Source organism: Loxodonta africana, chromosome 14 (assembly GCF_030014295.1).
Source record: "Loxodonta africana isolate mLoxAfr1 chromosome 14, mLoxAfr1.hap2, whole genome shotgun sequence".
Taxonomy (NCBI): domain Eukaryota; kingdom Metazoa; phylum Chordata; class Mammalia; order Proboscidea; family Elephantidae; genus Loxodonta; species Loxodonta africana.
In genome coordinates this window covers 4,170,753-4,185,290 of record NC_087355.1, presented here as the reverse complement: position 1 = coordinate 4,185,290, position 14,538 = coordinate 4,170,753, and the positions used below count along the sequence as shown (strand labels likewise).

At 41.2% G+C, this 14,538-nt stretch overlaps 1 protein-coding gene across 5 annotated transcripts in view; it reads right to left on the bottom strand.

Moving 5' to 3' along the window:
- The window catches only part of PRKDC (protein kinase, DNA-activated, catalytic subunit), a 322,104-nt gene extending 308,101 nt beyond the window's left edge, over window positions 1-14,003 (bottom strand). For 4 of the 5 annotated variants that reach the window (XM_064267698.1, XM_064267697.1, XM_003408313.4 and 1 more), the window contains exons 1-7: window positions 13,818-14,003; window positions 11,118-11,194; window positions 10,919-11,011; window positions 9,580-9,654; window positions 8,640-8,748; window positions 8,084-8,196; window positions 7,885-7,984 (exon numbers count right to left, since the gene is read on the bottom strand). In XM_064267698.1, the coding sequence (XP_064123768.1) occupies window positions 7,885-7,984; window positions 8,084-8,196; window positions 8,640-8,748; window positions 9,580-9,654; window positions 10,919-11,011; window positions 11,118-11,194; window positions 13,818-13,971 (721 nt within the window). In that variant the 5' untranslated portion in view covers window positions 13,972-14,003. Of the gene's footprint in view, window positions 1-7,884; window positions 7,985-8,083; window positions 8,197-8,639; window positions 8,749-9,579; window positions 9,655-10,918; window positions 11,012-11,117; window positions 11,195-13,817 lie in introns of those variants that run through there. The other variant, XM_064267701.1, reaches the window with a different exon arrangement.
- Window positions 14,004-14,538: the final 535 nt, after the last annotated feature.

The following is a 14,538-nucleotide window of genomic DNA, read 5'->3' as shown; positions in this document are numbered from 1 at the left end:
TTCCCGTCAATGGATGAATGGATAAACAAATTACGGTATATTCACACAATGGAATAGTAGGCAACAATGAATCCACGAAACGTCTCATAACATGGATGAATCTGGAAGGCATTATGCTGAGTGAAATTAGTCGCAAGAGAATACGGAATGAGACCGGTATTATAAAAACTGAAAAAAAGGTTTAAACACAGAAGAAAACATTCTTTGATGGTGAGGAGGGTGTGGGGGGAGGGAAAAGAGTATTCATTAACTAGATACTAGATGAGAATCATCTTAGGTGGAGGGAAGGACAATACACAATACAGGAAAAGTCGGCACAATTGGATTAAATCAAAAGCTAAGAAGTTTCCTGAATACAACCAAACACTATGAGGGACAGAGTAGCGGCGGGGGCGGGGGGGGGGTTGGGGACCATGGTTTCAGGGGACATCTAGGTCAACTGGCGTAACAAAGTTTATTAAGAAAATATTCTACATCCCACTTTGGTGAGTGGTATCTGGGGTCTTAAAATCTAGGAAGCAGCCATCTAAGATGCATCAATTGGTCCCAACCCTCCTGGAGGAAAGAAGAATGAAGAACACCAAAGACAAAGGAAAATATGACCTCAAGAGACAGAAAGGGCCATATAAACAGAGGCTCCATCAACCTGAAAGCAAAAGAACTAGATGGTGCCCAGCTACCACCAATGAGTACCCTGACAGGGAACACGACAGAGTCCCTGACGAGCAGGAGAAAAGTGAGGTGCGAGACTCAAATTCACGTAAAAATACCATATTTAATGGCCTGACTGAGACTCAAGGGACTCCGGAAGACATGGCCCCAGATTCTCTGTTAACCCCAAACTAAAACCATTTCCAAAGCCAACTCTTCAAAGATCAGACTGGACTATAAAACATGAAATCACACTCATGATGAGTGTGCTTCTTAGCTGAAGTAGATACACGAGAGTAAATGTACAGCTCCTGTCCAGAGGTGAGATGAGGAAGGCAGAAGGAGACAGGAGCTGGCTGAATGGACACAGGAAACCTGGGGTAGAAAGGAGAAGTGTCCTGTCACATTATAGGGAGAGCAACTAGAGTCACATAACGAGACGTGGATAAATTTTTGTGTGAGAAAGTAACTTGAACCATTAACTTTCACATAAAGCACAATAAAAATAAAATAAATTAAATAAAAAGAAACCTGTCCTACCCAAATTTTTGCATACTCCTATGATGCAGACCCTACATGAAGGGTCTCACGTGGGACAAGATAAAATGATTGAGACTCTAAAGAAATATTGGTGGGGAAAATTTTTTGAAGCTCCTGAACACACTGCCTCCCAATATCCCGTTTGCCCTCGCCGCAATCCTGGAAAGTATCTTGAAGTCCTACCTGGACTTCTTCTTGAATGGCAGCTAGATTTCATTCAGCTCCCACCCTCCAACAGTTATAAATATGTATTAGTGATGACGTGTAGATTTTCACATTGGATGAAGGCTTTCCCCTGTCACCATGCAAGTGCGTGCGGCCTTTGCAGTAAAAAAGTCTTGAAAACGTCATCCGTACCTGGGGTTCACTGAAGACTCTTTGTTGTGATAGAGGGACCCTGCTCCCTGGTCAAGTCATTCAAGAAATATGTTGAATTTTCCTCATCTTTCGGAGATTACCTTGCCCCTATCACCCTTAATCTTCTGGCTTAATGGAAAGAAATAATAGTAAAATATAAACTCAATTAGTCAAGCTTTGTAGGCCCTAAATTTATCCTGTGTTAAGGTTCTTCTTTTAGTCCTTTTGAACTTAAGGTCTACACTATTTGGATCCCATAAACTTGCTCCATATGAGATAATTACTCGAAGACCTCTGGCCCTCCCTCATGTTGCCTATACCGACCCTAACACTGTTTAACCTGAATTATTAAAATACTGTCAATCTTTAATCCAATATTCTATAGAATATTTTTCACAGGTTAAAGAAGGCTTTGATGGCCAAAAGTTAGAATCCCAAAATCTGTCTAACATTGTCCCAGGAGACTATGTATATTGGAAAATATATCAAACAAGACTCATTAGAACCTCGATGAAGAGGCTGTATCTAGTTCTCCTTACTAATCCACGTGTTGCCAAATTACAGGAAGTTAAAACCTGGATCCATTTGTCATAACTAAAGAAGGCCAAGACACCCCTGTGGACTTGTCAAACCTCTGGAGAACTAAAAATTACTTTAAAAGGCCCTAATGGCCACAAGGAAGCCCTGGTGGCATAGTGGTTAAGAGCTACAGCTGTTAACCAAAAGGTCGGCAGTTCGAATCCCCCAGGCACTCCTTGGAGACTCTATGGGGCAGTTCTACTCTGCCCTATAAGGTCGCTTTGGATCAGAATCGGCTCAGCGGCAGTGGGTTTGGTTTGGATTTTTGGTTAGTGTCCAGAAACAAACATCTGAGGTAAACAGCTGATTCCAAGATCATGGAGCAAGTCTCCATGAACCTTACTGAATTTTGTGGATGACGCTTTATAATTACAGCTATTCTTATTAGCTTTACTTCATACTTCTGATCTTTTTCATTGGTAATTTTATCTAACATGAAGGCACATTTAATTTATCTTTCTCTATTCAGTGGTGTCTTCCACTGCATGGGAAGAGAATACACTTGTTAAATTAGTCCAGTCAGTACTTGGTGACAGGAATTTGACTGAATGTTGCATCTGTCATCCCCAACTGCAATCTGGGCATGAAAACTCAGGTCTAGTAGCATTTCCTATACCAAATTATGGAAACCCTGGTTGCATAGTGGTTAAGTGTTTGGCTGCTAACCAAAAGCTCAGCAGTTTGAATCCACCAGAGACTCCTTGGAAACCCTATGGGGCAGTTCTACTCTGTCCTACAGGGTGGCTATGAGTCAGAATCAACTTGACAACAATGGGTTTTTGGTATATCAAATTACAGTCTTGTAGCCAATGCTACTATTAATCTCAACATTATCTTTAAGCGGGCCATACATGTTAGCTTTGGCATCTCCCTGGATTATTAGCCCAATCTCAGGTACTATGCTTCAACCTAACTCATATCATAAAAAGAAGATCAAATTGTTCAAAGATAAAATCATTTCTCAGTTGTAACAGATTTCAGAAGTACTGCCTAAATGATAGTACTTTCCCACTCCACCCTGCTAATTCTCCTAGGTACTCCATGAGTTTGTCCCAAAGTACAACAAAGCTAACCAACTGTTTATGGGGAAAAGAAACTGATTTAAATAACTTGTCTCCTCTTTGTACTAAGCTCTGGAGCCCAGTGAGATTAGGGCAACTGTCCCTTTGTAACAATTCCCTTACCAAAAATTGGCTTAAGCAGATTAATGAAACTTAAACCTTTCCCAGACAATTATACCAGAAACAATATGATTTGTTTTCCTCCTGGATATGTATTTTTATGTGGAGGTTCAAACTATAGCACAGTAGAAGAGTCAAACCAAAATGACAGCCCCTATATTTGGTTGTCACCCTGCTTAGATAGTTGAAGGATGAAAGGGAAATGCACACTAGGTATGTCAGGAGTTTCCATAAATATCCACTCTTGCAATGAAAATATACATTGGACTAGTGACTTGAAGAACCTTGTTTGAATTAAGACAGATTCTATGCTAGACCATAATCCAGTAGGAGATAAACCTGGATTGGGATAGGTGTTCCTTCAAGCACTTTTATGCAATTGTGATACTACCCATCTTGAGAAATCCATTCATAACTTATCTGCTACCCTGATTCAGACTGCAGACAATACTGCAGATGGAATGGCTGCTCAGCAAAGATCTTTAGCATCTCTTGCTAAATTGGTACTAGACCACAGAATAGTTCTTGATTTCCTTCCAGCCCAGCAAAGAGAGGTTTGTGCTATTGCTAATAGCTCCTGCTACACTTGGCTAAACATCACTGGAAAAGTGAACGAGGTATCAGGAAAATTCACCAAAAATCTACTTGGCTGCATTCAATACCTCCTAAGCCTGACTCTCCTTTTCCAGATATCTTTATTGGTTACCAAATGGTATTGGTTCCTGGCTGCATTCCATATTACAAACTGGATTAATTCTTTTACTTTTTTTACTAATCATTGTAGGATTAGTCCAATGCTGCATTAAATGCTTACGTAATGCCTGCAACCAAAATGAAACTCCACTAGATATGCAAAGAGTAATGTATTTCAAGGAAGCTTTACCCTTGGAAGAAATCCGACCCTATACCCCAATTTGACTTTTTACTATACGTTATGTGTGCACCTCCTTTTAGTTTGAACTCTATTCTTAAGGGCCTTACCAGCATCTAATGAAGAAGACCAACCTTGTTTCCCTGGGTACTTTGTGTTGACTGTTGCTTGAGTTAGTTCTGAATTTGTTCCTCCCATTTAGCCCTGCCTGCCGCTGTAACCTCACTAAAGATCAACTCATCCTGAAAACGAGGTCTATTAGCTCAGCAAAGTGAAGACAATAATTTTTATTGACCAAAGCTCTTCAAGAAAGCAAAGTCCTTGCAGAAGAAAGGATACTCAATTGTGGGTGATCAGCACCCTCTAGTGGAGGCCTGATCAAAAAGGGGAATGTGCTAGCAAAAATTCAAACAGAGGCATTTAGAACAGGCTCTCTATAAAGAGTTAGCATGATCCCATCTTGGGCAAACAAGGGAGGGGATCAAGGAGAAGTGGTTGTTCTGTGACAATGTATACAAAGAATGTTCCAGGAGGCATGTAACAAAAATGTCCTTGAAAATTGCCTACCCAAACTATAATCAAGAAATTTTTGTCAAAAAATAGATTAACCAAATGAAGAATTTTTTTTTAACGTCTGTGGTATTGTCACGCTGAACCCTGTGTATAAAAACTTCGCCCTTTTTTAGAACAACAGAGTGAGTACTTTGTACTTTCACTATGTGCTGCCCAACTCAAGTTGCTATTCCTCAATAAAACTCTTTGATCTTGCTCTTGCCAAAGTACAAGATTTTCTTCTTTGATACAACAAAAAGACAAACAAACCAATCAATCAAGGGGCAAAGAACTTGAACAGTTCGCCAAAGAGAATATTCGAATGGTCAACAAGCACATGAAAAGATGTTCAACATCAGTAGCCACTGCTGTTGTTGTTGCGGGCCGTCGAGTCAATCCCAACTCATAGTGACCCTATGTGACCGAATAGAACTTAGAATGGCTCCATAGGGTTTCCCAGGCTGTAATCTTTACCAGATCAGATTGCCAGTCACTAGCCATTAAAAGGAAAAAAAAACCAAACCAGTTGCCATTGAGTTGATTCTGACTCATAGCAATCCTACAGGACAGAGTAGAACTGCCCCATAGTTTCCAAGGAGCAGCTGGTGGATTCAAACTGCCAACCTTTTGGTTTGTAGCCAAACGCTTAACTGCTGCACCACCAGGGCCCCATTAAAACCAAAAAACCAAACCCATCACCGTCGAGTTGATTCCAACTCATAGTGACCCTCTAAACCACAATGAGATATCCCCTCACCCACATTAGAATGGAAATGATCAAAAAATCAGAAAACAATAGCTGTTGGTGAGGTTGTGGAGAAACTGGAAACCTCATACATTGCTGGTAAGAACGTAAAATGGTATAGCCACTGTGGAATACAGTTTGGCAGTTTCTCAATAAGTTGGACATAGAACTACCACATGATCAACAATCCCAATCCTGCATATATACCCAAAATAAGTGAAGACCGGAATGCAAACAGAAACCTATACACCAATGTTCACTGCAGCACTTTTCACAATAGCCAAAAGATGGAAACAACCAAAATGTCCATCAACAGACGAATGGGTAAGCAAAACATGGTATATACATACAATGGAATATGACGCAGCCTTAAAGAGAAATGAAGTTCTGATACATGCTAAAACATGAATGAACCTTGAAAGCATTGTGCTGAGCAAATAAAGTCAGTCACAAAAAGACAAATACCGTATGATCTCACTTGTATGAAAAAAGCAAACATGTAAAAACCAAAGATTGTTAATGGTTACCACGGGGTGGGAAGAAGGGAAAAAGGGGGCACTGAGTTTATCTTAATGGAGGAGAGTATTTTGAAAAAGGATAGTGATAATGGTGGCACAACATGAAAAATATAATCAATGTCATTGAACCGTAAACGCAGAACTTGTTGTATTGGCAGATGTTTTGTAGTGTGTATTTTCATAATAAAAATAACTAAAAAAAAAAAAAAAACACAATCACATATCACAATGAACAAAGTGTTAAAAAGCAAAGATGTCCCTTTGAGGACTAAGGTATGCCTGACCCAAACCATGGTGTTTTCAACCACCTCATATGCATGCAAAAGCTGGACTATGAATAAAGAAGACCAAAGAATTGATCGCTTTGAATTACGGTGTTGGCAAAGAATACTGAATGCACCAGAGACTGCCAAAAGAATGAACAAATCTGTCTTGGAAGAAGTACAATCAGAATGCTCCTTAGAAGCAAAGATGGCATGACTTCATCTCACATACTTTGGACATGTTGTCTTGAAGGATCAGTCCCTAGGGAAGGACATTATACTTGGTAGAGGATCAGCGAAAATGAAGAAGACCTTCAATGAGACGGACTGACACAGTGGCTGTGACAACCGGCTCAAGCATAACAACAATCATGGGGATGGCACAGGACCGGGCAGTGTATCATTCTGTTGCATGTAGGGTTGCCGTGAGTCCGAACTGACTCAACAGCACCTAACAACAACAACATGACATATCACTACAGCCCTATCAGAATGGTTAGCAAAAAATAGAGATAACACCAAATGTTGACAAAGATGTGGAGAAACCACAACATTCGTACACTGCTGGTGGGAATGTAAAATGGTACAGTCACTCTAGAAAAGCATGACAGTTTCTTAAAAAACTAAACATGTGCTCACCATATGTCCAGCAATTGCACTCTTGGACATTTATCCCAAAGAAATGAAAACTTGTATGCACACAAAAACCTGTACAAGAGTGTCCATATGAACTTTGTTCATAATAGCCAAAAACTGGAAACAAACCAAATGTCCTTCAACAGGTGAGTGGTAAAAGAAAGAGCAGTACACCCATACTATAAACAGTGCTCACCAATAAAAGGAACTATTGACATACATAACAACCTGGATGGATCTCAAGGGAATTATGTCAAGTGAAAAAGGCCAACCTCAAAAAGTTACATACTGTGAGCCCATTTATACAACATTCTTGAGATAGAGAGATTAGTGGTTGGCACTAGAAAGGTGCCTGTGCCACTAGACAACGATCCTTGTGCTGATGGAACTGTTCAGTACCTTGACTGTGGCAGTGGAGATACAAGGCTATACAGGTGATACTGGGCTTCGAATCGGCTCACTGTGGTTCAAACCCCTGATGAGAATCTGCATTTCTAATAAGTTCCCTGCCCAGAATTAGCATTTCTACCCTAACATACTGAATCAGATTCTACATTTTACCAAGATCCACCAGGTGATTCTTGTGTATAATTTCCTGAGAATTTGTGAGAAATGCAAATTCTTAGCACAGAACTTGTTAAAAACGCAAACTTTCAGCAGGGGTTCAAACCAGTCCAGAACCCTGATGTGATAACATGGCACAGAATTAAAAAAACACACAGACACACGCACACACTCATATGCATGTAAAACTGTTGAAATCTGATCACATCAATGTCAATATCCTGATTGTGCCATTGTTCTGTAGTCAGGAAAGGTGTCATCAATGGGGAGACTGGTGAAGCACAAACAGGATCTCTCTGTACTATTTCTCAAACTGCTTGTGAATCTACAATTGGTCAAAAGTTCAAAAAAATTAAACCATAGGCAATTCTTTTGAGACTTAAAGTTTCTGAACAGAGAAAGACTATCAAGGAAAGCAAAGTAATACCTTCCTCCATGGATTTAGTGAAGTTACACATCAGTGAAGATAAGCCCTTCAGACACCCTGCCACAACAGGCAGTTTGGGCTCTCTTACTGTGGACATCATCTAAAACGGAAGTTTTAAGAACATATTGTTAAATGAGAAAATAAATCCTAGTCCTCGGAAGTAGAATATCCTAAAGTTCATAGAAAGTCGAAATCGTACCTGGGTCTTAAGTTCACCCAACAAAGCCCGGAACAGTTTTTCTGAATTATTTACCATCTCACTAGGATGAACTTCACCTAATACTCCTAGGAGCTCGTATATCTTTTCTAAAACTGGGAAAAAAAGAAAAATGAACGCTTAGCTTATACTTAAACAAGTTAAATTAACAAAAAAATTACAAAGTAGAAAATGAGAGGCTGTTTAGTTCAAAAGCAATTTCCCAATAAGACAAAGTAATTTCATGTAAGACAAAGTATTGTTTAATGGAATCTCCCCTGGTGAGTTTTAATACAAAATCTATTACTGTAAATTACATTGTACTTGCAATCTGTTCTGTTTTCTATTTAAAGGAATCATTTTGTAAAGATTAAAGCTTTCATAAACAGAAGTCATTACACATCTTTTTTGCTTTCTTTCATTTTGGTTTATTTTCAGCAGAAAGGATTCATCTTTAAAACATATAAAGACCCTGATAGATGAAAACTAAGTTTTACACTAAAAAAAATTAATGTTAATTCGTAAAATAATTTAGAATAATGTTTAAAATGCATCTCACCCGTATCTGGTATTTTTGTTCTCAAAGCAAGTTCTCCATAAAATTTGCTGAATAATTCTCTAACTCTGAATTCCTCCATGAGTCTAGAACTTCTCAAAGTCTGAAGCAACTGTAAGAACACAGATCAGCATTTACTAAAGAGAAAAATAATGGAAAAGCTTTCATCTCTCCCAGTGCATGCGTATACAGCAGAGTAGAAGCATGTGTCTCTCAGGAAGTTACACAGGCCTCTTGGAACTCTTACCTAGCCATATTATCTGGAGGTAGGGTCTAAGGAAGGTGGTACAGGGCCTCTGGTTACAAAGAGGGAAGGTGGTCTAGACTTGATTTACCCTCCCAAGAAACCAATAAAATGACCAGAACCATTCTCTCAGAGGTCCTCAAGACCATGAACCAACCAGACCCAAAACCAAAAAAATCTGTCGCCATAGAGTCAATTCTGACTCATGTGGACCCCATGTGTTAGAGTAGAACCAGACCTAAAGGAAGTCGAAAAAGTCTAAAAGAAACACGCAGGTGAAAGCGAGCTGCAGGTGAGGGTGGGTCCCAAGAATCATTTTAATACAGCATAAAGACCCACTCCCTTTGCAGAGGGTGTATAAAATATTGAGATACAATAAAGTGATGCTTTGGTTTTTTGACAATTCCTAGTAGCATTAGGTTTCACCAAAGGTATAAGGGTGATAAATGGAAGAGCAGCAAATCCCTTAGTTACTTTTTCTCTTCACTACTCTCACAACCCAAAATTCTTCCTTTGCTCCCCAGAGAGATATGAGAACAAAATACCAGGGTATTGTCAGGTAATGGCTGGAAAGCATGCATCAGTATGATCTGATCCCATCCTCCATCCTCTTACAACCCAAAACCCCAAAATCTAATTTTATGTTTTATAAGTTATATGTTTAATATAAACTGCATACACACAGAAACATAATATTACCTTAATAAGAAGGTCTAGGGCCGGAATTTTACATTTAGCAGCTTTATCTTTTGTATAAACACTGGTACAAGTATTCTAGATTTTAAAAGGAAATATACCAAAATATAATATCAAGTAAAACAAACTGTATTAAAGAACTTTAAATACTGTGAAGCATTCTACAAATATAAGTTACTGCTGCCACAGAGGCGATTTTTTTAAAATACTAAGATTCCAATCAAGAAAGATGAAAAGTCAAAAGGGGACAAAATCAAAGCCTACTTTAAAAAAAAAAAAAAGCTATTAAAAATAATAGCATGTATTCAACCCAAGATAATTTATAAGAAAATATTTTGTAAATCATAAATAGCCATTATTATACAATAATTAGCTACAATAATTTATAACCAGCTAATGGAGCTCTGGTGGCGCAATTGGTTAAAAGCTGTTCAAATTCACCAGCCACTCCTTGGAAATCCTATGGGGCAATTCTACTCTGTCCTATAGGGTTGCTAGTCGGAATTCCCTGATGGCAATGGGTTTTTGGTTTTTGGATAATATAGGGATCCCTGGTGGCACAGTGGTTAAAGCACTTGGCTGCCAACTAAAAGGTTGGCAGTTGGAACCCACCAGCCACTCCTCAGGAGAAAGATGCGGCAGTCTGCGTCCATAAAGATTCCAGCCTACAAAACCCTATGGGGCAGTTCTACTCAGTCACACAGAGTCTCTATGAGTCAGAACTGACTTGACAGCAATGGGTTTTACAGTACATAGGAGAACGAACCCTGGTTGCACAATGGTTAAACGCTAGGCTGCTAACCTAAAGAATGGCAGTTTGAACATACCCAGTGGCTCTGTGGGAGAAAGACCTGTGTTATCTTAGATTGAATACATACATCTTCAACAACCCTTAGAGCCCTAAGAACTAGAAGCAAATTCAAGACAAATAAGAACTTACGTATACACATGGCATTTGTTCAAAGTATAAGTCTGAGAAAGAACTACTTGATTTATGCTTACCAGGTTCCACAGTAAATCATGAGGCAGCCTGGGTTTGTGTTGAGGGAAGGCAAGGGAGGAGCAGGTTCCGGAGAACAGGGACCCAAGAAAACTGCACTTTAAGACCATTGTCAAAGAGAACACCCAGACTTTAGGAAATACAGATCTTATCTAGTGGGAAGACTGCCTTTTAAAGTGTTATGTAATCCAATAATTACAACTTTTTGTGAAAGGCATTACAGATCCCATGTGCAAAAGTCATCAAAATCGTTTCTGAAAAGAGCCTTAGCCTATTAAATCTAAAAAAAAAAGGAAAGAAAAGAAAAAGAATACCCAAAATTTCTAACACAAACCTCCTTACCTTAATATCAAGAGAATAAGGTGTGATCATCTGGCCAATTTTTTCTACAAAAATATATAAAAATTTTAGGACTTCTTCTCTACAATCACGAAACTGTAATAAAAGAAATACACATAGTGTGGTAAATACAGATAAGAATAAAAATCAATCTAACATAAAGGAACATACAAGAATAGCAAAATGAAAAATTTCAACTTACTTCTTCAATGCCAAGTGATTTCTGCACAAATACAAGCAAACCAAAATCTCTGGAAAAAACTAAGGAAGTCTGTAATGCTGAACAAAAGAAAACGAACAAGAAGTTGGGACAATTGTCAAGAACTTCATTAACAATAAACCTACCCTAAAGAGGTTGCCAGAGTCCCAGGTTAGCGCAAATGTCAAGCACTCAACTACTACCCAAAAAGCTGGTGTCTGGAACCCACCCAGAGGCCCTGGGAAGACAAAAATCAAAAAAACAAACCTGTTTCCACGGACTCAGTCCTGACTCATAGCAACCCTGTAGGACAGAGTAAAACTGCCCCAAAGGGTCTGGTTGCCAAGGTTGTAATCTTTACGGAAGTAGACTGTCAGATTTTTCTCCCGTAGAATGGCTGGTAGGTTCAAACCACTGACCTTACACTTGGGAGCCAAGAGCTTAATCACTGTACCACCAGGGCTCCTTCCAGGAAAGACAGGTCTCGCAATTTGCTGCCCAAAGGTCACGGCCTTGAAAACCCTATAGAGCAGTTCTACTTTGTACACATGGGGTCACCATGAGTCAGAATCAACTCAACAGCAACTATGACAACAAAAGGAGTTGCATGCTTGTCAATTCAGCCTTATAAATAATAAAACGCTACTGTATTGTAAGGAAAGGAAGAATTTCTAGATGATGTTCCACAAAGATGTAAGGGGCAGAATAATGGCTTCCCAAAGATGTCCTTGTCCTAATTCCTGCTGTTAAGCCTGTGACTATGTTAGCAAACATGGCAAAAGGGAATTACGGTTGCATATGGCATTAAGGTTGCTGATGCGTCGACTTTAAAATAGGGAGATAATCTGGGATTACCTGGGTGGGCCCACCACAACCAACCACCCTCCCCCTCCAAAAAAAACCCAAACCCGTTGCTGTCGAGTTGATTCCGTCTCACCACAACCCCCTGTGTGACAGGGTAGAACTGTTCCATACGGTTTTCTTGGCTGTAATCTTTATGGAAGCAAACTGCCAGGTCCTTCTTCCACAGCACCACTGGATGGGTTCAAATCACCAATCTTTAGGTTAGACGTCAAGCACAAAGCATTTGCATCACCCAGGGACCTCCATGTAATCACATGGGTCCTTAAAAGTGGAAGAGGGCAACTGAAGAGCGGATCAGAGAGATTGTGAGGATGGAGGACAAGAGACTGGAAGGGTAAGAGGGACTTGACCCATTGTTGGTAGCTTTAAAGAAGAAAGGGGGCCATGATCCAAGGAATGCAGGTGGCCTCTAGAAGCTAGGAATGCCAAGGAAACAGGGACCAAAGTTCTACAACCACAAGGAACTGAGTTGCACCAAAAATTTAATGAACAAGGAAACTAACTCTCCCCAAGAGCTTCCAGAAAGGAACACAGCCCAGCTGATGTGACCCATACAGGACTTCTGACCTATATAACTAAGATAATAAATGTGTGCTGTTTTAAACACCTGTAACGTTGTTAGCTGCCAGTGAGTCTACCCCTGACTCATGGTGACCCCATGCCTCCACTGTCTCTGCTGACAGGCTGCACAGTGGCAAGAATTCTATCACTGAACCACCAACACCCCACTTTAAACCATGAAGTTTAGGATAATTGGTTATAGCAGTAATAGGAAACTGATGTTGTTGTGTGCTGTAGCATTGATTCTGACTCACAGTGACCCCATGAGACAGAGTAGAACTGCCCCATAGGGTTTTCTAGGCTATAGTCTTTGAGGGAGCAGATTGCCAGGTCTTTTCTCCCACAGAGTTGCTGATAGATTCCAACACCGGACCTTTTGGTTAGCAGCCCAGGACTAACCATTGCAGCACCAGGTCCCTAAGTGAAAGGACATTATCATGTATGTATATTGAGAGTAAACATAGAATTGCTTTAGGAACAATTTACTGAAGGGACAAAAAGGAGTTGTAACTTAAAAACCCTAAGCCTAGAAAGCAATTAATGTTGTTTTCTACCTTGGTCTTCTCCATTATTGACATATCCTTCAAAATGTAAAAATACTACATAGCCTCTTACTTCAGGTCTTGTTTGGATTTTGGATCATCTCTCCACCATACTCAACACTAACCTCTTAGGAAGAAAATCTCACCTAGCCCTAATTACTAGGACACTGCCATACAGAAAGAACCCCAGTGGTATGCAGTGGTTAAGCGCTCAGCTGCTAAACAAAAAGGTCGGAGGTTGGAACTCATCAGCCGCTGAGCGGGAGATAAGAATGAGAATCAACTCGACGGCAATGAGTTTTTTTGGTTTGGCCATAGCGGACAAGCCCATACACTCGTATTCTAAAAAAGGACTAGGGGAGACGAAGAGCCCTGGTGGCCCAGTGGTTGAGATCTCCGCTACTAACCAAAAGGTTGGCAGATCGAATCCAAACCCCATGGGGCAGCGCTACCCTGTCCTACAGGGTCCCTGTGAGTCGCATCGACTCCACCGCAACGCGTTTGGTTTTTGTTTAGTGCCGACCTTCCGGTGAGTTTAGGAAAGACTAAAGTGAAAGAAAATACTTTCCTCTACTTTTCTCCCCCCACTTTGGATATTAGTGACTGCCAAACTTGGGGACATTTTCATAACCTTTAATTTTAAAATATCTCCAATGTTAAAAAAAAAAAAAAAAAGTGGTAGATCTAGAGTGCAAACCGGAAACCCCCGACAGGCGCGACGCAGACTAGTACCCACCCAGCGCCGTGGGGCTGGCGCTCAGCACGCAGTCCAGGCCCAGGCCGCGGATGAGGTGATAACCGGCCATCGCGGCGGTGCCACGGTCCACGGCTGACAAGCACTCCTGCAGCTGCTGCAAGGAACCTTGCAGACCCGCTCCCGGTGCAGCCATGGCGACGGAGCCCGGCCTCACGCACGCGCACACCGGCCTGGGGCCTGGAAACGCCGCGAGATGCGCAGGGGGCGGGTCTGCCAGTGTGAGGGACGGGGCTCGCGATAGGGGGCAGGGCTCACGGTGAAGAGGCGTGGCCGGGGGCGGGGTCCGCGGCGGGACCGGCAGCTGCGGAAGGGGCGGGGCTCGAAGCGACCCCGGCTGGAACCTCTAGGGGGGCCCTCGCTGGCCAACGCTCTCGTAGAAATAGGCAGACAGACACGTGGTGGTACGATCCCCCGCTTAGAAGTGGGTTGAGGTGCTGGCCTGTTTATACAGGTGAAGCGCTTGATAGATGTAGCGGGCACACGTGGGCGCGTAACGATCAGGGAAACACCTCGGTTCGACCTCGCAAAAGGTCAAATAGGCAGTTATTGTACCTAAATACCAGAGGGAGGAAAGAGACAGCCCAGGAGCCTGCAATCTATGGAGCTGCAAGTTTATTCCTTTACAGAATGGAAAATAGTTGGAAAGCCTTTAGAAAAACGAAAAGCGCGCGCCGGGGTAGGAGGAGACTGCGCGCGCCTT